This window comes from Mobula birostris, chromosome 11 (genome assembly GCF_030028105.1).
Source record: "Mobula birostris isolate sMobBir1 chromosome 11, sMobBir1.hap1, whole genome shotgun sequence".
In the NCBI taxonomy this organism is placed as follows: Eukaryota; Metazoa; Chordata; class Chondrichthyes; order Myliobatiformes; family Myliobatidae; genus Mobula; species Mobula birostris.
In genome coordinates this window covers 43331984-43357039 of record NC_092380.1, presented here as the reverse complement: position 1 = coordinate 43357039, position 25056 = coordinate 43331984, and the positions used below count along the sequence as shown (strand labels likewise).

General features: G+C 43.2%; 1 protein-coding gene across 1 annotated transcript in view; it reads right to left on the bottom strand.

Moving 5' to 3' along the window:
• The window catches only part of nup160 (nucleoporin 160), a 104678-nt gene that overhangs the window by 10649 nt on the left and 68973 nt on the right, over nucleotides 1-25056 (bottom strand). The window contains exons 21-31 of the mRNA XM_072271361.1: nucleotides 24626-24724; nucleotides 22817-22936; nucleotides 20870-20965; nucleotides 20353-20447; nucleotides 17388-17484; nucleotides 16942-17047; nucleotides 14051-14211; nucleotides 9879-9939; nucleotides 6201-6317; nucleotides 4270-4393; nucleotides 1329-1430 (exon numbers count right to left, since the gene is read on the bottom strand). Of these exons, the coding sequence (XP_072127462.1) occupies nucleotides 1329-1430; nucleotides 4270-4393; nucleotides 6201-6317; nucleotides 9879-9939; nucleotides 14051-14211; nucleotides 16942-17047; nucleotides 17388-17484; nucleotides 20353-20447; nucleotides 20870-20965; nucleotides 22817-22936; nucleotides 24626-24724 (1178 nt within the window). The remainder of the gene's footprint in view (nucleotides 1-1328; nucleotides 1431-4269; nucleotides 4394-6200; nucleotides 6318-9878; nucleotides 9940-14050; nucleotides 14212-16941; nucleotides 17048-17387; nucleotides 17485-20352; nucleotides 20448-20869; nucleotides 20966-22816; nucleotides 22937-24625; nucleotides 24725-25056) is intronic.

Sequence of the window (25056 nt, the reverse complement as noted above, 5' to 3'; positions counted from 1 at the left end):
AGATGACTTCAAGCTAATGGAACAGGCCAGGCATTACTGTGTCAGAATAATGAAGTCTACATGGAGCAGACATGGATGAAGATATCCACATGTTCCAAGGTATCAGGGGGCCTTTACACTCCGTTTCATATTCAGACAGATGCAAGTGAGTGTGTGAACAAAAGCTTGGGAATAGATTTGGAAAACTAATGGTGGCTTGCCACCCCACTAATTCAAGCAGAGACATGGGTCACAGGGTTCTCCAAAACACCTGCCATTTATACGTTCACCAATGTTCTGCTGTTAACCCATGCACTGGACACTTCTGTACTCCGAGGATTTAACACGACAATGGACTGCTTTTGGTTCTAACTGTGCTCTTTGTTGTATAATTTATGTCTTTCTTGTGAACACTGTGCCTATGTTTCTACAAGTATGTTTTTCAATGGACCTGTGCATAAATGTACTTGCAAATATGACAATGACAGTATACCTGACTTTGACCATTTTCAACTACAATTATTCAAAAAAAAACACACCATTGAGCTAGTGGCAGACGGCGGGGGATTTTTCTTTAGAACCTGATCTTAACTATTCAGCCTCGACTGTACATTCAGGGATGAATCACCTAATGCCATTCAGTGAAGACATCTTTGTGCATGGAATTATCTTCAATGGGAAAGTTGGAGTTGTTTCATTCGGCTGGTGAAAGCAAAAATGGTGGGAACACTCAAGCAGGCCAGGGAAGAGAGGCAGAGTCAATGTTTCAGTTTAACTATTTTTCCCCATAGATGCAGACTGACCCACTCAGTATTTCCAACATCTTATGCACTTTGTTTTGTTGATTTCATTTTTATTTACTTTTCTTTTGCAGATTACCCAATCTAGCTGAATGACTTCAGATCCATAGGAATGTCCTTGACTTTCATGTCCTTTAGAATCGCTTAGTAAACCACTCCTTTGCAATCAGAAACACACCACTGGTACACCTCACTGTACAGATATTACAGCCTACTGTCATGGCTATTGGAGACAACCAGTAATAACTCATCTTGCCAGCTATTCTAAATGCCATGAATGCACTCAATATTTTAATATATATTTTTTCTGTTTTTGCATCATTTTAATCTATTTAATATATGTATACTGCAGTTTATTTATTTTTTCTTTTTCTATATTATGTATTGCTTTGAACTGCTGCTAAGTTAAGAAATTTCATGACACATGCCGGTGATAATAAACCTGATTCTGATACCAGGAGCACTGACTCAGTGAGAACTTCACTCAAACGGCATGCCACCAGTAGCAACTCCCTTCGCCAGAGATGCCCTTCATCCCTTCTACTATACCTGGATTCCTTTGTTGCAATCACAGAAGGCATTTGGTTTGTCTTCAGCCAGTCCCAGGCAGCAGACTGCGCTGCTTCACCACTGAACTGCAGTTTAATACACCTGAAAGAGAATGCACATGGTACAACAAATTTACACGTGGTTACTCTACGCATGTGGAAATGCCAAAAATAATTCCCACTGTCGCCACGAGACACACAATGGGAATCAGATAAGGCTTTCTCAAATGACTTCAATTCATTCAGCCACACTTTAAACAATTAACAGCTTACAGCTGACCCAGATCTACCTTGATTGTATACATAAACAACAACATGAGAAGCTCAATAACAGGTCAGAACAGGGCCTTATTCAGGCTGTCCCCTGCACTGTACTGATGGAATCGCCTGTTCAGTTCCACTTTCCACCTTCCCGCAATAAATCAGATCCCACTGCATACACTTATACATCATGTTATATGCATCTCCACAACCACCATTTTTAGTCTGCACAGTCTCCTATATGTAATAGAGACTCGGCCATACACAGCCCCATACTCACAACCAGATTTACTTATTACGCCAGGCCATTTGGCCTGTCAGATCTATGGCAGCTCTAAGAGTGCCCCATCAGCCCCATTCCTCCCTCTTCTCATTTCCCTGCAGCCCCACAGTTTTTCCCCTTACGTGTCCATCAACTTGTTTGTCACTTACTCATACAAAGCAGTAACCTACTGCCAACAGTTCCCTACCTGCACAGTTTTGGGGTGTGGATAAGAACCAAAGCTCCTGATGGAAACCCACTCTCACGAGGGCTACGTACAAACTTCACAAAGACAGCACCAGAAGTCAGGATTGTACTAGCTGCAAGGCAGCGCAGTACCTGGTCTGATGAAGGGCCTCTGCCCAAAACGCTGACTGTTTACTCTTTTCTGTAGATGCTGCTTGACCTGTTGAGTTCTTCCCGCAGGTCTTGCAGCAGTAAATGTTGCCTCACTGTACCATTGTTTCTTGGACTATACTTTCAATGTACATAAGTATAAGCATAAGCTCAGTGATTCAATTAACGGCACCTTTTGTAAAAAGAAAGCCACAAGTGTGATGGGGACCTTTTACTGAACATACTAACTAAAATCAGCCATCGGAAGAACCAGCCCTTTTGGGTCTGAGAGGGAGCAGTTCTCCTCAACTAACCTTTGACTGATGAGAATCCATTAACATGTACAAACCCCATTTCCAGAAAAGTTGGGATACTATCCAAAATGCAATAAAAACAAAAATCTGTGATATGTTAATTCACGTGAACCTTTATTTAACTGACAAAAGTACAAAGAAAAGATTTTCAATAGTCTTACTGACCAACTTAATTGTATTTTGTAAACATACACAAATTTAGAATTTGATGGCTGCAACACACTCAACAAAAGTTGGGACAGAGTTAAAATAAGATTGAAAAGTGCACAGAATATTCAAGTAACACCGGTTTGGAAGACTCCACATTAAGCAGGCTAATTGGTAGCAGGTGAGGTATCATGACTGGGTATAAAAGTAGCGTCCATCAAAGACTCAGTCTTTGCAAGCAAGGATGGGTCGTGGCTCACCCCTTTGTGCCAAAATTCGTGAGAGAATTGTTAGTTCAAAAAGAACATTTCTCAATGCAAGATTGCAGAGAATTTAGGTCTTTCAACATCTACAGTACATGATATTGTGAAAAGATTCAGAGAATTCAGAGATATCTCAGTGTGTAAAGGGCAAGGTCGGAAACCACTGTTGAATGCGCGTGATCTTCGAGCTCTCAGGTGGCACTACCTAAGAAACTGTCATGCTACTGTGACAATTATAGCCACCTGGGCTCGGGAGTACTTCGGAAAACCATTGTCACTCAACACAGTCCGTCGCTGCATCCAGAAATGCAACTTGAAACTGTATTACGCAAGCAGGAAGCCATACATCAACTCTATGCAGAAACGCCGGTGAGTTCTCTGGGCCCGAGCTCATCTCAGATGGACTGAAAGACTGTGGAACCGTGTGCTGTGGTCAGATGAGTCCACATTTCAGCTAGTTTTCGGAAAAAACGGGCGTCGAGTTCTCCGTGCCAAAGGTGAAAACGACCATCCAGAATGTTATCAGCGAAAGGTGCAAAAGCCAGCATCTGTGATGGTATGGGGGTGCATCAGTGCCCACGGCATGAGTGAGTTGCATGTATGTGAAGGTACCATTGACTCTGAGGCGTATATTAGGATTTTAGAGAGACATATGTTGCCATCAAGGCGACATCTCTTCCCAGGACGTCCATGCTTATTTCAGCAGGACAATGCCAGACCACATTCTGCATGGGCTACAACAACATGGCTTTCTAGACACAGAGTGCATGTGCTTGACTGGCCTGCTGCCAGTCCAGATCTATCTCCTATTGAAAATGTATGGCGCATCATGAAGAGGAGAATCAGGCAACGGAAACCACGGACTGTTGAGCAGCTGAAGTCTTATATCAAGCAAGAATGGACAAAATTTCCAATTGCAAATCTACTACAATTAGTATCCTCAGTTCCAAAACAATTAAGAAGTGTTATTAAAAGGAAAGGTGATGTAACACAATGGTAAACATGCCTCTGTCCCAACTTTTGTTGAGTGTGTTGCAGCCATCAAATTCTAAATTTGTGTATGTTGACAAAAAACAATTAAGCTGGTCAGTAAAACTATTGAAAATCTTTTCTTTATACTTTTGTCAGTTAAATAAAGGTTCACGTGAATTAACATATCACAGATTTTTGTTTTTATTGCATTTTGGAAAATATTCCAACTTTTCTGGAAATGGGGTTTGTAGAAAAGACTGCACCCTCCAGGTTTCTATGTCCTGAGTAGCAATGCTCACATCATTGCTCTAGAATAGCTACTGCCAGCATTCTACAAGAGGCACAGACAGTCTGCACAAATTGGCTTACAATTAATCCCACACTTACTTGAAGGCAAGTGCTTCGAAGATGGGGGTGAGTGAGAGTTTGAATGTTTGACACAGGGATATTGCTGTATCAAAGAGCCCCACTTGGACAAGCAAAGCCACAATTTCCTCTGCTGAGGCGTTCCCTGTGGTAAAACAAAGGGTTAAAGAGTGAGCATCCACCAAGCAAGAAACTACATAGATTGATTTACAATTTGGGGATTTGAGTAACATTACACAGGCTGCAGAGGAATCTTATTCTTGTGACACTTATTGATCTCTGTTTCAAATGCAGTCAATGGCTGAACCTCCACTGCTCCCTGGGTAAGATTCGCCACTCTCTCGGTGAAGAGCTTTCTTCTCATCTGTGTTAAATGGTAATACCTTGTTTCGAGACTTCAACCAGGGCATCATGCTGTCTTTATCTACCCTGCGCAGACCTCTAAAATATAGTAGGGCTCAATGAAGTTACCTTTTGTTTGACTGAATTCGAGAGAATAGCTTCCAAGTCTAGTAGGCGCTGGAGCTAGTGCTGGACAACAAGCATGTCTATCTTAACATGGAGTTACTCTCAGTAAGGCTCTATATAATTGTAGGAAGACCCTTGTATTTAGATCCTCATCAGTGAAAGCCAATGTACCAGTCGAGTTCATGACTGCCTTCCTAATAGCAGTGAGTTCATTTAAAGCTTATTTGATAAGGTCAAAGCCCAGCCCTTGCATATCATGTTTCAGTGCAGTTTCCTCTTTCTTTTGTCAAAGCAACAGAGGTGGCTTAACCATCTGAATGTTGCTGTGGTTGAGGCTGCCAACTTAGCACAGGTGGAGTATAATTTAGCCATGTTCTATCACAATCGCCAAACTCCGTGTGCATCAATGGAAAAGTGGCACTGATTGGCCCACCGCTTGGCTGGTGTGTACTTGTCTTCCTTGTTTAGTCACCAGTGAGCAGTTAGAGTCAGACAGTGTAGGTGGAATTGGAATCACGTACAGGGTAAATTGGGTGAGGACGGCAGGTTTCTGTCCTGATAGGACACAGGTGAGCACCAATTGAATAACATAATGGTTACCTTCACTACTTAAAAATTTAAGGAAATTTTGATTCACATTCATGGTTGCCTGGGCTGGATGCAAAGTTGAGTGGCTTTTTAGTCTTAAACACCATCTCCATTCTATCCAACACAGATGATGGAATCTGGAGCAAAACCCAACCCGGAGGACCTAGCAGGTCACCCTCTTCTGTGGGGAAAGGAATTGTTCACATTTCATTGAAATGCTACATCAGATCAATACGATTCTAGGTGTTAACAAAATAAATGGAAAATGGGGATTGGGCAAGGAAATGACAAGATCACACTCATGTTGAACGATCGGATTCATCACACTCAGATGAATGACCTACCCCCATTTACATTCAGAGGTAAAAGAAGAAATAGGGTCTCAGAAATACTTTTTAAAAAAAGCAATTCACTGTTTTGTTACTGACAAACTTGAATATTAAAGAGCACTTCTGCATAACAGAACAATTAAAATATCAAACTGTTTATCTGCTGCATGTGGCAGCTAACACAGTCAAAGACCCACTCAACCCAGACATTGTTTCTCCATCCCCCTAATCAGGGCAAAGATACAATAGCCTCCAAGCACCTACCACTAGGCTAAAAGACCGCTTCTACCCCAGTTATGAGACTATAATACAATAACATAAGCTCTTGCCCTCATTACGGTTATGTCTGTCTGTACTGCACTCTGTAATTAATTTTATTCTGAATTCTGTTAATGTTTTCCTTTGTACCATCTCAAGTTTTCACTTGACTTCAGTACATGCGACAATAATAAACCAATTTATTTGCAGAATTAGTTAAAATTATTGCCTTCCCAAAATACAAAGTATTTTGCTAATAAGGCACAGCAGATATCATATGAAGTTATTGGGCAGGGTGCCTGGTCTTACCAGCTACTGCTGCAGATGACGGGTCATGCTTCACGAGGTCCAGTCGAGTACGGGCCAACATGTACTCTTTTTCCAAGTCCTTCAATTCCACAATGTCAATCTGACGGCAGACTGCAACTACAGGTCAGATCCGTCTGTTAAACAATGTCACAGGCAACTCTATGCATGCTGTCACTTCAGTATACACAGTACCCTTCTTTCACTGCGGCAGGCAAAATGCTGCTCCTCCATCTCACCATGTATACAAAATAGAGTCCACATTTGTGTAAATATCCTTCAGTACACAGAACAGAATATGCCTACTCAGTACTTATGAACCAACTTCCAGCACATTGCCCCAATTTCCTCAGCTGCAAACAGCACACAACAGTGTAGGCAAAGGGCTGCACTTGGAGGGTTGTGTCCAATTTTGCTATGGGAAAGATGTTACTAAACTGGAAAAACAGCACAAAAGATTTAACTCTGCCAGGACTCAAGAGAATGAATTACAGAGAGAAGTTGAACATGCTAGGACCTCATTCCCTGAAGCATAAGAGACTGGTAATTAATCTTATAGAGACGACAAAACCATGAGTGGTATAGATAGGGTGACTGCACAGTTTTCTCCCCAGAGTTGGGGAATCAATAACTGGCGGTTTAAGTTGAGAGGGGAAACATTTAAAATGAACTTGAGGGCAAACAAGAGAAAATCTGCAGATGCTGGAAATGAAAACAACACGCACAAGATGCTGGAGGGACTCAGCAGGCCAGGCAACATCGATGGAGAAAGAGTACAGTCGACATTTTGTGCTGAGACTCTTCATCAGGACCGCCGAAGCATCTCGGCCCGAAACATTGACTGTACTCTCTTCCACTGATGCTGCCTGGACTGCTGCGTTCCTCCAGCATTTTGTGTGAACTTGATGGCAACTTTTTTTATATAACACAAAGGGTGGTATGTGGAATGAGCTGCCAGAGGAAGTGATTGAAGCAGATACAGAGCCATGAAAAATATTCAGCCCCACAACTTATTTTCACATCTTACTGCCTCATTTTCTAAATTTAAAAGATATTGAAGTACGTTTTTTAATCTAATCTACAAAACATTGTGCATCGTCAAATCAAAAGAAAAATTCCAAAACCTGTCAATTTACTAAAAATTAAAAACACAATTGAGAGACTGAAAAAGTATTCATCCCCTTTGCTAACTTCCCTCATGTTACCTTACCAACTACCCAATTTGCTGATGTGGAAAATCGGAGGATCACCTGTTTTCAATGAATTCTGTGAGGTCTAACCGTATGATGGATGTTCAACAGACCAAACCAAAACGAAGACAAAACAGCATTCAAGACAAGTCAGGGAAATGACAATAGAGAAGCACAAACCTGGGAAAGGGTACAAGACCATCTCAAAGACAGCGAGCATACCTGGGAGCTCAGTGCAATCCATTGTGAAAATATGAAACTACAGCCACACTGCCTAGGTCAGGCCGCCCCTCTAAACTTAATCGCTGCAGAAGAATGCTACTTGTAAGAGAGGCTGCTGTGACACCAACAGTTACTCTGAGTGAGCTGCACAAGTCAGTGACTGCAACTGTGGATGAAGTTCATGGCTCCACAATCTAAGGCCTTGCCCAAAAATGGTATTTATGGAAGAGTGGAAAGAGCCCTGGTTAAAAATTAAAAAAAAACATTTCCTTGCCCATAAAGTCTTTGCAAAGCATCACTTAAAAGATACTGTAAAGATGTGGAAAGTGGTCTTAAGTCAGATGAGACTAAAGTGGATCATTCTGGCCTCAACACTAAGCTGTATGTGTGGCGCATACCTAGTACTGCGCATCAGGTAGGTAACACCATTCCTCCTGTAAAGTATGGTGGAGGTGGCATCATGGTACGGGGGGGTGGAGCGGGGGTGCTTCTCAACCTGATCAGGATTTACAGGAAGATAAATATCTGTTAGCCTCTGCCAGAAAGCTTAAAATGGTGAGGAAGTTCATCTTTCAGCAGGACAATGACCTAAAGCACACTGCCAGATGAAGAAAATTGATGTCTTTGAGTGGCCCAGTCACAGTCTTGATCTTAACCCAATCGAATATCTTTGGCAACTACTCGAGATTACAGTCCATCACCACTCCCCAACTAACCTCGTACAGCTTGAGCAATTTTGCAAGGAGGAATGGGCAAATCTTGCTCCATCATTGTACAAAGCTAATAACGACTTATTCAAAAGAACTACTGGTTGTAATAGCTGTGAGAGGAGAACTGAGCAAATAGGGGCTGGATGCTTTTGAACTGCTGACATTTCAGGTTTTGAAGTTTTAGTTTTCCATGCTTTTCAATTTTTCCTGTTTTTTTGGGCTCTACTGTGGAAAAAAGAGCATGCCATTCACACATTAAAATTCTCAGTAAAATTTATCACAATCCCTGCTTGTAGTACTCATTTACGTGAACAAGGGAGGGTTAGAGGCTGAGTACTTTACAAGTCACTGGAATAACAACTTTTTAAGATGTACTTGCCTCAACAATTTCCTCTGGCAAATATACAGATAGAAAAGGTTTTCAAGGTTACAGGCCTGCTTCCATGCTGTATGGCTCAATTCTGCTTTTAGCTGAAGATCAACCCTTCAGTGTACATCACCTTGCACAAATATGGGTGTTGGGGCCATGGAATCTCTCTCATTCAGGACGTGGCTCCTGACAGCTCTGGCTGTGCCACTCATCTGGCACTGCTCATGTTAATGGAAATATCTGAATTTGCCATGGGAAAGAGCACCTCACTAGCAAGCCAATGGCTGAAGCGCCCTTGGAATCCTGTGGGAATTGGAAGTGTGGAGGCAGAAAGATTCACGCGAATGACTACAAGTCACCAACTGCACACTGGAATTTGTTGCATAATCAGCCCTGATATCATGCAAGGCCCCGGTGGCAAGGGATGCATCAGGGCTCTCAGATTGCTGCAGGGGAAGATTTGGAAATCAGAGGGGACAAGGACAACACATTAGATCATCCCAGTAGAGAATGGCAGGCCTGGAGTGAATGGATATAATTAGCACTCATTACAAAAAAAAGTTTCTGAGAAATTTATGGGACCAATATGTAATAAAATTCCTCAGCACCTGGTAATCTGCAAACCAAGGTTTTAAAGTGGCAGTAACTGAAGCACTGATCTAATAAGAACTTGGGGGACAACTTTTTGTTTCACATGAAGGATGATATCTATGTGGAATGAGCTACCAGAGGAAGTTGTTGAGACAGTTACAATAGAGAGCTGGACAGGTAGATGGAGTGCAAAGGCCTAGAAGATATATGATGCAATTCTCCAAGGCAGCCAGGAGGGAAGCCTGCAATAAACCAAAACTCTGCTCAACTTTGTCAAACACGAAGAAAAAGGACGAAATGAATGCAGTAGATAATCCTCCCATTAATTCCAGGGAGAGCAATTTATTAGACCACCCACAGCGACAGAGAGGTGCAAGAACCTTAATACTTCTATAAGGTAGCAATCAATATAGAGAAATATATTGCCGATATTATACAGAATGGCCAAATATCTTCATTGCACATGAAGCAGCTATCTACCACATCAATGTTCAAAAGCTGAAACATTTGCATTTAGAAATATTCAAAAATTAAACATTATTGGGTTCTAGCAGTTTTTTATCATTAACAGCAGTGAAAAGAACACAGCATGACTCACCTTGTGTGGCAGTGTACTCTCCATCATGGCTCCTCTTTGGCGATGCTCCAGGACGCTCGTACTGTTGGTAAGAAGAAAGTTTTAAGCTGAAGGCCTTAACTCCAAGGTGCTTCACAGTTACCCTGTTCCCAAGGAATGCAGTTTGTTGACCACAATGTCATCCAGCCCAATCCCAGATTACCAGTGCAATTAACAAACACCCTACTACAATTCACATATAAATGTATTTCATGAAAGAGAACGTGAGCCTCTCAGGAATGTTTGGATAGAGTATTGAGGGAAGGGCAAACCAACATTTAACACCAGCAAGATTCACTGGATTGAAGATAATAGCATTAGCATATTCTTTTAAAATTACAAGTCTAGGGTGAACCAAAATGAGATTGTTCATGTTCCTAAATTTTAAAGGAGTCTGATGCCCTTTCAGAACATGGGATGAGGATGAAGTGGCAATATATTTAACACTACAAACAAGGAGGGGGGTGTGGGGGCTCAATGCAACTTGCACCGCCTTCACAACCACACTTAAAACTTTGGAATCTCAGCGGTCCAGCGTCAGTTCATGATCGTGACCACTAGGTAACAACAATTTTAACAGGTTCTTGGCGTTTTGCATATCCTTTAAAATGTCTTGAGGATTTTAAAATTATTTAAACAGATGAAAACGTTGTTGATTACCAAATGCACCAAAACATACTGTACTTGCGTGATAGAGATTAATTGAAAACATAAAGATAAAAATTTTTTGTCATACTGGTCAGCAACCACAAAAGCCAGTTTAAGGCCGAGAGATCAGAAAAAATATGCATTTGGCCTCTCAACTTGCACATTTGCATTCCATTCTTAGCGGCAAGTGCAGCCGATTCTCATTCTGCGTTGTAAACTGTACATCAGGAGGCACAGACACACTACTTAGCTGCGAGTTCTTATGGAAATACCGTCAACAAATTGGTAAAACCATAAGACATGGGAGCAGAATTAGGCCATTCACCCGAGTCTGCTCCACCATTCGATCACTGCTGATTTACTGCACTCTGCACAAGATTTGCCTGCTTTCCCTTACGAATTAAAAACCCAGCAATCTCCACTTTAAACATACCCAATGACATGGCTTCCCAAGCCACCTGTGGCAATCACTTGAAGATTCACCACCCTCTCATCTTAGGCTACCCCACTGTAGGAAACATCCTCTCCACATCCACTCTATCTAGGTCTTTCAATATTCAGTGAGATCCCCACCCCTTCAGTTTTCTAAACTCGAGAGTACAGGCCCAGAGTCATCAATGCTCTTCATTCAGAAACCCTTCATACCTGGGATTATTCTTGTGAACCTCCTCTAGATCCTCTCCATTGCCTGCACATCCTTTCTTGAATTAAGGGGCCCAAAATAATCATAATATTTCAAATGTGCTCTGAAAATGAATGCTAACATGCATCTGCCTTCCTTACCACCAACTCAATCTGCAAATTAGCCTTTAGAGAATCCCTTACAAGGACTCCCTTTGCCCTTCGATTTCTGAATTTGTTCCTGTTTAGAAAGCAGAAAATAGTCTATGCATTTATTCCTTCTACCAAAATGTATGATTATACATTTCCTGACACTATATTCCACCTGCTACTTCTTTACCAATCCTCAACAACGGGCTCCAACATTTTCCCAGCCTCTAAAGGCGCATGATTTTCCTCCTTCTGCTTCCTTCCCTTCTTAAAGACTGAAGTGGCATTTGCAATTTTCCAGCCCTCCAGAACCATTCCAGAGTCTAGTAATGATCTTTCAAAAATCACGAATGCCTCCACAATCTCTTCAGCTACCACTTTCAGAATGTTGTGGTGCAGATAATCTGGACTGGGTGACTTATCTACCTTCAGACTTTTCAGCTTCCCAAGCATCTTCTTAGTAATAGCAACTACACTCTCCTCTGTCCCGGACACTATTGAATTTCTGGCATTTTGCTCGTGTACTCCACAGTGAAGCCTGACACAAAATACTTAAGAGATCCTCTTCCATTTCTTTGTGCCCAATTACTACCTTTCCAGCGGCACTTTCCAATGTTCAATGTTCATTCTTGCCTCTTTTACTCTTTATATACCTGAAAGAAACTTCTGGTATTCTCTTTTATATCATCTAGCCCACCTTCATATTTCATATTTTCTCTTCTTAATTGCCTATTGAGTTTTTTTTAATATAAAAGCTTCCCAGTCTTCCAGCTTCCCACTAATTTTTGCTATATTATATGCCCTCGCTTTTGCTTTTACGCTGTCTTGACTTCCTTTGTCAGCCACAGTTGCCTTATTCCCCTCCTCTTTAGATTTAGGATGAACTGTTCTTGTACCTTCCAAATTACTCTCCAAAATCTCCAGCCATTGTTGCTCTATTATCCTTGCTCGTGTCCCCTTCTAATCAATTTTGAACAGTTCATCCTTCATGCCTCTGTAGTTCCTTTTACTCCAAGGTAATACTGATACAACTGATTTTAGCTTCCTCTCAAACTGCAGGGTAAATTCTATCATATTATGATCCATTTCTCCTAAAGGTTCTTTACCTTAAGATCCCTAATCAAATCAGATTCATTACATAACACCAGTCTGGGAATACATTTTCCTTACTGCATTCAACACAATCTGCTCTAAAAAACCATCTTGTAGGCATTCTGTAAATTCCTTTTCTTGGGATTCAGCACCAACCTGATTTTCCCCAATCAATATCCATTTTGAAATCCCCCATGACCATCTTAACATTGCCCTTTTTACATGCCTTTTCTATCTCTCATAATTTGTTCCCCACATCCTGGCTACTGTTCAGAGACCTGTATGGAAATTTATTTAGCTTGCAGTTTCTTAAGTCTAATCACAAGTCTACATCTTCTGATCCAACAGTACACCACTACTTTTTAAGGATTTATTTTTTTGAGTGAACTAAGCTACCCCACCCCTCTGACTTTTTAATATGATGTGTACCCTCAGACGTTAAACTCTGAGCTGTGATTTTCTTTCAGCAATGACTTGGTAAATTTGTTTTATTCCGACACAGTGTAGCAGAACTGGTCACAGTGCAAGAACAAAAAGGGATAACATAGCTGAAGGTTCAAATTTGATTGTAGCTAAGAAATAGACATTTTTAAATGATAAAATCATACCAAGCACATAAATTTCATTCTGAAATTGATGCCCTTAGTATGAATTCGTCATTTAAAAATGTCCTTATTTCCCCTCCACCATCAGATTTCTGGACAATGAACCCATGAACACTGCCTGAATATTTTTCTTTTTTGCTCTTCTTGTATCTCTTATTTATTTTTAAAATATATTTCTAATTGCAATTTACAATTTTTTATAATGGATTACAAGGTACTATGGTCACAAAACAACAAATTTCACGACATATGCCAGAGATATTAAACTCGATTCTTATTCTGAACACTACTGAGTTGTGTGCAATGAGCTGAGATGTACCGATATGTTGCTGGTGGCTCTGTAGACGACTGCCAGCAAGGAGTGAGCACTTCACTAAGACGCAGTCCCAGATTGGAGCCTGTACATTAGGAACACTTTGAAAGACCAATGTCAGCACATGCAACCTCCACTTAACCTTTGAGCATGCCACAGAGCCTTGTTAGAGCAAGGCTGTAACATCCATTCTTCAGAGGCATTTAAAAGCAGATCAGTGATGGCAGGGAGCTGCCAAAAGCCTGCCAGGATGAGGACCAGAGAACCTGCTACCCAAAACTTATTTATGGTTTGTAGGCAGCTGAGGGAGAGGTGCTTGAAGGACATATGGACTCATGGAACCACACGAGATAAATGCAGTCTTAAATAGCACAAGGTGCAGCAGATCGAGCACACCAGCCCTGTAGCCTTTCAGCCAAGGAGTATCCAGCACTTTGTTTACAAAGTTCACTATGAACTTCCTCACTTTATAACTCATGCCTCTAACAAAGCCCAGAATCTTTAAGATCATCCACCAAGAATGGATCTATGTCTCAATGGGCCACTCATTTTATCTCAACTCCAGGGAGCAGGCATATCTGCTCAATTCACCTGGCACAAGTATTCCAGCTGTCAGCACTTCCAGATGATGAGTGAAGTCTGTAGACACACGTTCTCAATAGCTGATTGAGGGGCACTGGACAGAGCCCCAATTATAAGTAGCATGTTGAAGAACATTCTTATACCATGGCTCCAGAGGCTGGCCGCACAATCCAGGCGTACTCTGGTCGTATTTGCCGCAAACAGTTTATCCCCACTAAGTAACAGTGCACTTGCTTCTGAAGACCTTGGAGAGAGCGGACTTCTCGGCCAAGTCGCATTCCATATTCGAACATCACTGTCCCAGCTGGGAGACAAGAAGAAAAATAATTATCACCAATTGCCTAATAAGGTCAAGCTGCAGTGGCAGTGCCATTTACCAATTCAACCCAGCCCAACCGTGCCAACCCCTTCATCCGCTCAACACTAGTCCTCACAGCATGCAAAACGGAAAAGGATCTAAAGAAAAAAAATGCACACAAAATGCTGGAGGAACTCAGCAAGTCAGGCAGTATCTATAGAAATGATTAAAGAGTTGACATTTCGGGCCAAGACCCTTTCATCAGGACTGGAAAGGAAGGGGAAAGAAGACAAGCACATGAGGAAGAAGGGAAGAATTGTGAAGCTGGGAGGTGATAGTTGGAAAAGTTAAAGACCAGAGAAGCACAAATCTAAGAGGAAAGTGGACCATAGGAGAAAGGGAAGGAGGAGGGCTGCCAGGGAGAGGTGACAGGCAGGTGAAGAGAATAGGTAAGAGGGGAGCCAGAGTTGGCAAAGGAAGGAGAGGGAAGTGGGTGGGGGGAAATTACCGTAAGTTAGACATCAGGAGCACAGGATATAGTAGATCACCCCAACAGATTTGCAAGTGAAGTGTTACCTCACCTGGAAGGACTTTGGGGCCTTGAATGGAGATGAGAGAGGAGGGAAACTCAGTTCTTTGAAGGAGAGGGTATCTTTGATGTTCTGGAAGTCTGTTGTTCAAACCCAGACTGTGCACTAGTCATTCTGCCTGGGTAATATGAGGCAGTATTCCACAGAGGACAATCTTGTTACTTTAAAACGATTTATTTGTTTAGAAATACAGAACGGTATAGGCCATTTCGTGCTGCCCCCCAGCATCCCCGATCATCCCTAGCCTAATCATGGGACAATTTACAATGGCCAATTAACCCACCCAATAACTCTGAACTACAGAAGGAAAACTAGAACACCTGGGAAAACTCACGCATTTTATGGGGAGGATATACTGTATAAAGACTCCTCATAGAAGATGCCAGAATTGAACACCAAACTCCAGCACACAAAGCTGCTAGAGAGTTGCACTATCTGCCACACTACCACGGATTTGAAAATGACTCTAGCAAGCCAGGTCTAATCAGTAAGTTCCAAAAACATCCAACTTGCATTGACTCAGACTAGACAAAGGCATACCAAGTACAATCAATTCTTCAAAATTCACCACTTCTATAGTTGGAAGATCCCTCTGTCATAATGGGGAGTTGCACTGCAGACTGGTCAGCTTGCAGCCTGTATGTTGTACCCTTTCACTCGACATACCTGAATCACCCACCACGTAGCATCAGTCACAGATAAGACAGGGAAACATGCCAGCACCAAAGCTGATGAGCAAGCTCGACTTCATGCCAAACACATTGGAAGAAATAGCAAGAGTAAACAAAACAGTCTGGTTGGAAAACTTCAATGTTCATTGCCAAGACTGACTAAGGTAATGTGACCAATTCGGTTGTTGGTCAGTTAAGGAAAGGTGGAAGAAAAAATCCTAAATGTGATACAGAAAGCTTCAACTGTACTGATAGGCACAAAAACATGCAATACTTGTGGAAGTGAAGCTCTTTTTCACAATGTGGACTATTACACTAACACCATCAGCATGTTAGAAGGAATAAAATGCAGAACCACGAGGCACTGTGTTCTGTCACAATGTGTAAGTTCATGGCTGCTATTACTTCAAACCAGAGGACCAATGAATGGTGCAAAATCAGTGGGAGCCTGTGTGTCAATATCAATATTACACAAAGTAATATTATTACAAACAAAAGGTGGACTTATGCCACAAGTTAATACATTAACAGTATAATGCTAGAGGAGCTTCATTATGTGGTGATAGTTGGATAGTGGCAGGGAGTTTAGTAGTCTCACAGCCTGGGGTCAGAAGCCATTTTCCATCCTAACAGTCCTTGGTCTAATACTATGGTACCTCCTGCCTTATGGTACAGGGTCAAAAAGACTGTTGGTCAGACGGTAGGGACTACTCGTTCATATGACAATAAGCTCAGCTTTGAATAATGTGGGCTATTGGACCCTATTGCTGAGTCTGAAGCAAACAGTATTTTGGGGGTGAGTGGGAACGGGGAGAAAGGACGTAGGGTGCATGACCAGCCAACCTTAAATAGGATGCCAAAGCCCAGAGACAGTAGACAGTGAGAGACAGAATCGATGTTAGGGAAAGCAGCTTCTGACAGAGCCACGGGTGAATCCAAACTGAGTGAGGATGTGACCACTCAGCTACACAACACAACAAAGGCATGGAAAGATCTCAGGTTGCTCTTCAGCTGACAGGGATGAAGAGGCACGAACTGGTCTGATGTTGGAGCTCAAGGTCACATGGTGGGAAGAGAATGACACAAAGACCAGCTGTAGCAGGATTATACAAAAGAACAGGCATGGCGGGATAGGTATCAACATCTGCAAACCTTTGGAACAAGAGTCAAAAGCCTATAGCAATACCAACGTGTACAGTCAAGAGCGCATGTGTACCCTATTACACCATGACGTCAAGTAGAGGAATGGGAAAACATTTGTTCTACAATTGACAAACTACACCTATGTGTATTAGAGGGTAATGACTGACTGGGCGCTACAAGCGCACTGCAGTGTAATGATCAACTGGGTGTTACAGGTGCATTAGAGCATAATGAGCGACCAAAGCTAATCCCTCAGATTGATAACATTGCCAGTACATCTGGTACTCCGGTGTTGTGGAATCAGGAACCGAGAAAGCAGGCCCAGACTTTACCTTTCCTGAAATTGTGCCGCTGGACATGGAATGCGTACAACAACTCGTAATAGTTGTGGGTCATAAGGTCCACAGCTCGGGCACGAGATTCGATGATTCCAACCACCTGAAACACATGAGCACAGGCAGCATAAAATCTGGAACCAAGGCCTCAGCTGGAGCACAAAAGTGGCTACTTTCAATCCTCAAGCCACCCTCCCATTCATACTTTCAGGCAAGAAGAGTTCATCTATTGAACCCTCCGAATACTGGATGCATGTAGCATTGGTCCCATCAAATCAAATGTTTTTAACCAAGTAACCTCTGCGCACAAAACTAATATGTACCAACACCAAGATGACTACCTTCACCTGGATTTTTCAGTGCAGTGACTGAACGATTGGGATGAGTGAGGAATAATTTGCCACATGCAGAATTCCTCCCCACCCTCCATGGGCATTACATACCTCATCGTGAAGGTTGATGTAAGGAAATTCCACCAGATCCTGAAGTTCAGAGCGTTCACACAGAACCACCACCAACTGGCGCAGACAGTCAAGCTGTCTGGGGGGGGGGGGGGGGCGGTCAGAGAGGGAGTAAGAACAAGAGGGGGAGGGGGAGAGGGAGAGGGAGAGGGAGAGGGAGAGGGAGAGGGAGAGGGAGAGGGAGAGGGAGAGGGAGAGGGAGAGGGAGAGGGAGAGGGAGAGGGAGAGGGAGAGGGAGAGGGAGAGGGAGAGGGAGAGGGAGAGGGAGAGGGAGAGGGAGAGGGAGAGGGAGAGGGAGAGGGAGAGGGAGAGGGAGAGGGAGAGGGAGAGGGAGAGGGAGAGGGAGAGGAGAGGGAGAGGGAGAGGGAGAGGGAGAGGGAGAGGGAGAGGGAGAGGGAGAGGGAGAGGGAGAGGGAGAGGGAGAGGGAGAGGGAGAGGGAGAGGGAGAGGGAGAGAGAGAGAGAGAGGCATTACACACGCAATCACAATGTAATAAGAACAGTTCGGTCCTCTTCCTAAACTCTTCCATGCTGCAGTTACATCCTCCATACATTTAACATTTTCCAGTTACCAATGTGCTCATAATACCATCAGTATTTTCTAAATTAAGTCATTGCAACATAAACTTACAAGACACGGATATATTGGAAGTTTCCTCTGCTACTTTTCTAACTAGGAAGATGGGGTTATGTCATTAACGATCAACAAACAATTTGCTGGAGGAACTCAAAAGGTCGAGCAGCATCTGTTGGGGAAGTGTGGGGGTGGGGGGGGGTGCAGACAAGATAAAGAATATCAATGTTTAGGACAGCAATACTGCACAAGGACTGTTGTTCCTGATGCAGGGTTTGAACTCAGAATGTCACTAATTCCTTGAATCTCCACAGATATTGTTTGGCCCGCTGAGTTCTTCCGGCAGATTGCTGTTCCTCCGGATTCCTGCCTCTGCAGTCCCTTTTATCAACATTAATCATCAGTCTGAAGCCTGTGGCTGTGAGTAACTGGGCCATTCCTCGTTAAAAGGCCTGGGTTTTAACAGGGGCCAGGGCACTGAAAGACAGAGTGGGAGAGGGGCTGGCAAAGAAACAAATCTCTGAAGTACCGTGCAGAAAAGTCCAGGAACCTCTGCTTCAAACATCAGTTTGGTAGTAACACACATCAAAGTTGCTGGTGAACACAGCAGGCCAGGCAGCATCTCTAGGAAGAGGTACAGTCGACGTTTCGGGCCTAGACCCTTCGTCAGGACTGAAGAGGGAAGGGGCAGAGGCCCTATAAAGAAGGTGGGGTGGGGGGAGGGTGGGAAGGAGAAGGGTGGTAGGTTCCAGGTTAAAAACCAGTAAGGGGAAAGATCAAGGGGTGGGGGAGGGGAAGCCAGGAGGTGATAGGCAGGAAAGGTGAAGAAGGAATTGGGGAAAACACAATAGGTAGTAGAAGGACGCGGAACCATGAGGAAGGTGATAGGCAGCTGGGGGAGGGGGCAGAGTGACATAGGGATAGGGGAAGGGAGGGGGATGGAATTACTGGAAGTTGGAGAATTCTATGTTCATACCAAGGGGCTGGAGACTACCTGGACGGTATATGAGGTGTTGCTCCTCCAACCTGAGTTTAGCCTCATCATGGCAGTTGAGACATATCTGAATGGGAGTGGGAAGCAGAGTTGAAGTGGGTGGCTACTGGGAGATCCTGTCTGTTGTGGCAGACAGAGCGGAGGTGCTCGATGAAGCGGTCCCCCAATCTACGTCGGGCTTCACCGACGTAGGGGAGGTCGCACCGGGAGCACCAGATGCAATAGATGACCCTAACAGACTCACAAGTGAAGTGTTGCCTCATTTGAAAGGACTGTTTGGGGCCCTGAATGGTGGCAAGAGAGGTGGTGTAGGGACAGGTGTAGACTTGCGCTTACAGGGATAAGTGCAGGGTGGGAGATCCAGGGGGAGGGACGTGTGGACCAGGGAGTCGCAGAGGGACCGATCCCTGCGGAAAGTGGAGAGGGAAAGATGTGCTTAGTGGTGGGGTCCTTCCCACCCTCCCCCCACTTTCTTTATAGGGCCTCTGCCCCTTCCCTCTTCAGTTCTGACGAAGGGTTCCGGCCCGAAATGTCAACCGATCTTTTCCACGGATGCTGCCCGACCAGCTGAGTTCCTCCAGCGTGTTGTGAGATAATTTAAATGTGTGTTCAGACACTAAATAAATTGACTCCATTCTAACCAGATCAAGTGGCACACAACACCATCACTGCAAGTGGAAGAGATTAGCAGCATTTTTCCAAATGAACTCCTATACCCTGTACAGCTGCTGGAGGCAAAGATATACCTAGGGGGAATGCAAGAACTTTCAAAGGAAATGTGAACATTGTCAGCTGCCTGTTCAGCTACAAAGCAGCAGTGGTCTGGGTTATTTAAAAAAAATCATTACACAGGGTGCTATAGTTCTGAACCCTGGCCTTAGATAATGGAAAACACTGCACAGATCTCCATTAAAACTGCCTTGCTCAGCTAACACAGAATGACAGTGGCAAACCTAGTGATGTACCATGCACAGGACAAGCTCACATCAGTTAGGGGACTGACCAGTGGGAACACAAAAAGAGCCCCACTGTAACAAAAGATGAGGTCACCAGCACTTTAAACCACTCCCCCTCACCCCATCTGAACAGCAAAGGAACAAGAGGCTATTCCTACCGGCGAAGACGACTCTGCAGCTACATCTGTCATTCCTGTTCTAATTTCTGGCCGTGCATGCCAACACAGGGCACCACCCCGTACAACACAGCTGTGCTGGAACTGATCCAGGGTGAGCTCATGGGCCAGCCTGCTAATCACCCCCTCTAACAATGTGTACAACACTGAACTCAACATCACACCACAGCGTGCCAGTTTGCCACTCTGAAGGGGATGGGGGCCAGAGGGGCAGAACAATGGTGACATCTCACGGCGCAATCTCTCACCTGCTGTTATCTGGATTCTGAGTTAGTGACTCATAAGCCTGATGATTGTGACCTAGGTCCAAATGATGCTTGAAGATCTTTGTCCACAGCATGGCCTGTGTGGAAAAATAGAACATACAGAATACAGAAATAGAATGCAGCACAAGGTCCTTCTGCCCACAATGTCTGCGCTGAACACGATGCTGAATTAAACCGCATCTCTTCTACCTGTACATGGTCCATAGCCCTCCATTTTATGCATATTCATATGCCCTTCTTAAACACCATTTACCTGCTCCCAGCACTACCCTGGCACCTACCATTCTGTATAAAATAACCTACCCCACACCATCTCCTCTGATCTTTCCCCCTCACCTTACATGTTCACTAGTTCTTGACATTTCTACCCTGGCAGGGGTGAACATGAAACACTAGAGACTCAGAAATAAATCCTTGCTGGAGCTGTATCCCATCACATGTTGAAATAGTAGTACAATACTTTCAAGCATATTAGAAATGAAACAAAAAAGTCACACACCAGGATCTTCCAGTCATCCCTTGCCTCAGTCACTGCAATTGTTGCTAGCTGCAGAACAAGCTCTGGTAGCCCCATGTCTTCTAGTAAACGCAGGACCTAAGAATAAGCAGCATACAACATTGGGCTCAAAGCTGAACGTGGTTAGTTGAATACATATCCAATTGAATGCAGCAATATGGTTCACTACTGCAGCACTCATGGCAACAGAAGGAAGCAGTTTGTGAAGATGCAATCTGAAATGGGTGGTTAATATTTAGGAACATGTGCTTGCAGTTTGTGAAACACAACCACTGGAGGAGAGGATACCAAGTCTAAGCAGAGTGGTCAGGCACATCAGGAGATCATGCACAAGCCCAGTTTAGAGGCAAAGATTTTGTATTTCCATTAAAAACTAACATTTGCACTTAAAAATGGGGCCTTGATGGAGTTGGAGGAATATATTTGCTATTACAATGTTTTTATTTTGAAAAGCAAACCAAAAGATCAGCAAGATTAAAGCTGTGCTACATGGAATTTGAATTTTGTTTTCATTGACCTATTCAATTGTTTTTTCAAAATAATCTGGTGATGATTTAGTACATCCCTATGACTGCAATTACAAATGTACTGCAAGAGAAAATACAGAATTTCACTACTACAACTTGAACTGACTATTCCAAATACTCCCAGTAGCTATTACAATAAAAGCCACAAGTCAAACATTTAAGTACAAATTGAACAAATAGTCTAAATGCTGGGCCATATAGACTGCAAACGCAAGGTGTTGAGGTGGATGAGGTTGGACTGTTCTGGTGTTGAGCCGATTTGGAGAGATCGAGAACGGCTCCTTTGGCAGTGAAATCTCAGAGCAATTTACTAGCAGGGGCTGGGTTCTAGTGCGAGGTTCAGACAATTTAAACGCCAACCCAGATAGGCTCTGGGCTTCTCTCTCTGCAATGCCAAGGCTGTGAGACTGCCCCCTGACTGCTGTGCTTCGTGTCTGAACTATGTGGTGATTTGCCCCACTAATACAATAAATGGAATACTAGGCTTTGGGCCTATAAGGACTCAATTTGGTTCCGAATGCTGTTGCTGTTGTTTGCTTCTATGGTCTATATGATTTGTTTTGTGTATGTTTTTGTCTCTTTCTCCATGGGCACTGGGGGGAGGGGGGTGGAATGGTCTTATTTTTTAAAAATCTGGTTCTTTTGGGTTCTTTGCTTTACGACTGCCTGTAAGCAATTAAATCCCAAGGTTAGATAATTTATACATTCTTTGATAATAAATGCACTTTAAACCTTTGAAAATAGTCAATTTACTTTTCTCCTAAAAATCCACTCAAGCAGTTAAATATTGAAGAATGGGATAGCAGACAAACCTGATTTTACATGGTCACAGCTCATTAGATCTGTGCTTTACCCAATCATTCATGAAAGGTGCTTTCTACATTTCAGCCCTCCCATGATATTCAGCAACATTTTTATTTCTTCACTCATCAGAAACCACTCTTACCAGTTCCCTGAAAAACTCAAAGCGAAATAAAAATCAGCTGATGCTCTGCTGAAGCAGGCTGCTGGTGAAGAGGGACATGATAGCAGAGGACCGGGGATTCCCAGTTACAGAGTGCTAGAGTCCCAAAGGAACAAGGAAGAGAAAGTAACCTTCCATTTTGCTTTCAGCATCTCTCGGTACCCCAGAGCCATCGGATGCACCATAAAACTACATGGCAAAGAGTGGTATTGAAATTATAGTAGGAGGGAGCAAGAAATGTAAAATCAAAAATGGAGATAGAAAATAAAGACTGTGGATCAAAAGCAACTGAAAATCTCAAGTCATCCTGTTGAAAAACAAAGGTTCACATCCATCCTGTGCTTAAAGTCAGATCGCAGCCCACTTATCCTCAGTAGCCAAGCAGCGCTGCCACTAGTGGAAGACTCAAGAGAACCCAAAATACTGTTCAATACACACCTTGTTGTAATACTGCACCCTGGGATTGGAGGCAGCTTCCTCATCCTCCACGCGGATCAGTCTGTCCAGGAACTCTTCCCTCCCCACAGCTGCAGCACCATCACAGAAACACTCCAGAGCCTGGGAAAGAAGTAGTGGCACTGACAGGTTGCAAATCCAAGGAATATATGACACCTGACTGGGAGGGCAGAGATCTGAACCAGTTTTCATCACCTTGTACCTACTGGAATGGACTGAAGAGGAAAAACAGGACAGATCGCTATCTCATGCATCTGTTCACTGACCTCTCAAGTGAATAGTGGCAAATTCTAGATGTACCATTACTTCACTAGAAGTACCATGGTGCTGCACAGAAGATGCATCAAATAAAGAATGCTATACCAGGGCAAAATGACCAACAGCATGGCCAAGAGACTGAGGGGGGGAGAAAGGCATTGAGAGGCTTCAGGAAAGGATCCTGGAGTTTAATTTTGGCAGTCAAAGGAGAGACTGATGATGCTGAAAAGGGTAAACTCAGTAAAGACAAATTTGGAGTAGAGACAACCTGGAGGGTTATAGAGACGGGGAAGATGACAAATGACCACCACAACCATAAAGGAGTTTGAAGGGCAGGATAAAAACTTTGTAATAGAGATATTGTTTAAGGTGAAGTCAGTGCAGGCCAGTGAGGAGATGGGGTGAGGATGATGTGTGAATGGGATGGAGTACAGCAGTTTTACAGAGAACAGCAAGAGGAAACCCGGCCAGAAGTTCATCTGAGTAATTTTATCCAGCGGAAACAAAAGAGTGAATTAGGGTTTCAGGCACAGGTTAATGATGTGGAAATCTCCAGTGAGGAAACTCAGGTCAAGTGCAGCCTGGATTTAGAAAGCTGTAAAGGAATAGGAATGAAGGCACGAGCTAGGAACATAGATTGTGACAGGAAATGGTCCTGGTCTCCCTCCATGAGACTTGGAGGGATTTATTTGTTTATGCAGTGCACATATTCAATGTAGAATGAATGGGGGAGGCAAGGACTGGGAAAGGAGACAGCAAGCTCCATCTAGATACTACAGCATTCATGTAGAAATTGATGTGGTCTTCGTATTAGTGCCAAGGGGTACTGTGTTACTGTCAGACAGCAGGAATAACTAAACTTGCATGGGAAGAGGAACCTTTTTATTGGTAATCCCTTGTCACAAATAGAAATACACGAGTACACTCTGATCTAACTGGATCACATAGGATGTAGTTAGTCACTTAGCTCATAAATACTTCTATACTGAGGCAGTAAATGAAATTCAATTGAATAAGCACTGCTGCATTGTACTGGAATGAGTTTTGAATTAATCCCCATTCCACAACCTACTCCCAGATTCAGAACAGGCTCTCACCCACTATCTACCTACTCATTCATCAAGCTAATAGGCTGAAATTACAACATAATTGAGAGCTGTTCATTTGTTTTTGGACTCCGTTAAACAAGGAATTTGCGTGAAAATCAAACATGAGTAAGGGAAGTAATATCCACACAAAATGCTGGAGGAACTCAGCAGGCCAGGCAACATCTGTGGAAAAGAGTATAGTTGACGTTTCAGGCTGAGACCCTTTGACAGTACTTGGCATGAAATGTCGACAGAGGTGCTACCTAGTCTGCTGAGTTTCTCCAGCATTTTGTGTGCGTTGCTTGGATTTCCAGCATCTGCAGATTTTCTCATTTGTGCAAGGAAGTAATGTACAATTTTCACCCGTGTCCATTGCTAGTGCTGAAAGCAGCAACACAATTCTCTCATCAACATTCTTTATCCTTCACTCTCACCAGAGTCTTACCTTGTACCCTTCACCTGTGGCCAGGTAACACTGTCCCAGGACAAACCGCCGTGAGCCAACATTAACTTCACACCAAGGTTGTAATAGACGCACATATTCCTTTAAAAACATGTAAATAGTTAGAGGCATTTACTAAACACAACAAAGTATCTCAACAGTGAGAATTCACAGCTTAGAGCACACAATCACAATCCAGACAGATTTTTACATGCAGCCTTCCCTCAGCTTTTCCCATTAGCTGGCAGAAACAGGGGGTACAGCTACACAAGCCCAGCACGAAACATTAATTCAATTCAGTCAGTTTTTCAAAATTGTGTTAACAAGTTCAGATTATTTCACAGTAAACAAGACTTGGTTTGCCCATGAAACACAGAATATAAACCAAGTGATGCAAGGAGGGAGAAGAAAAAGTTACACGTGGGCAGCATATT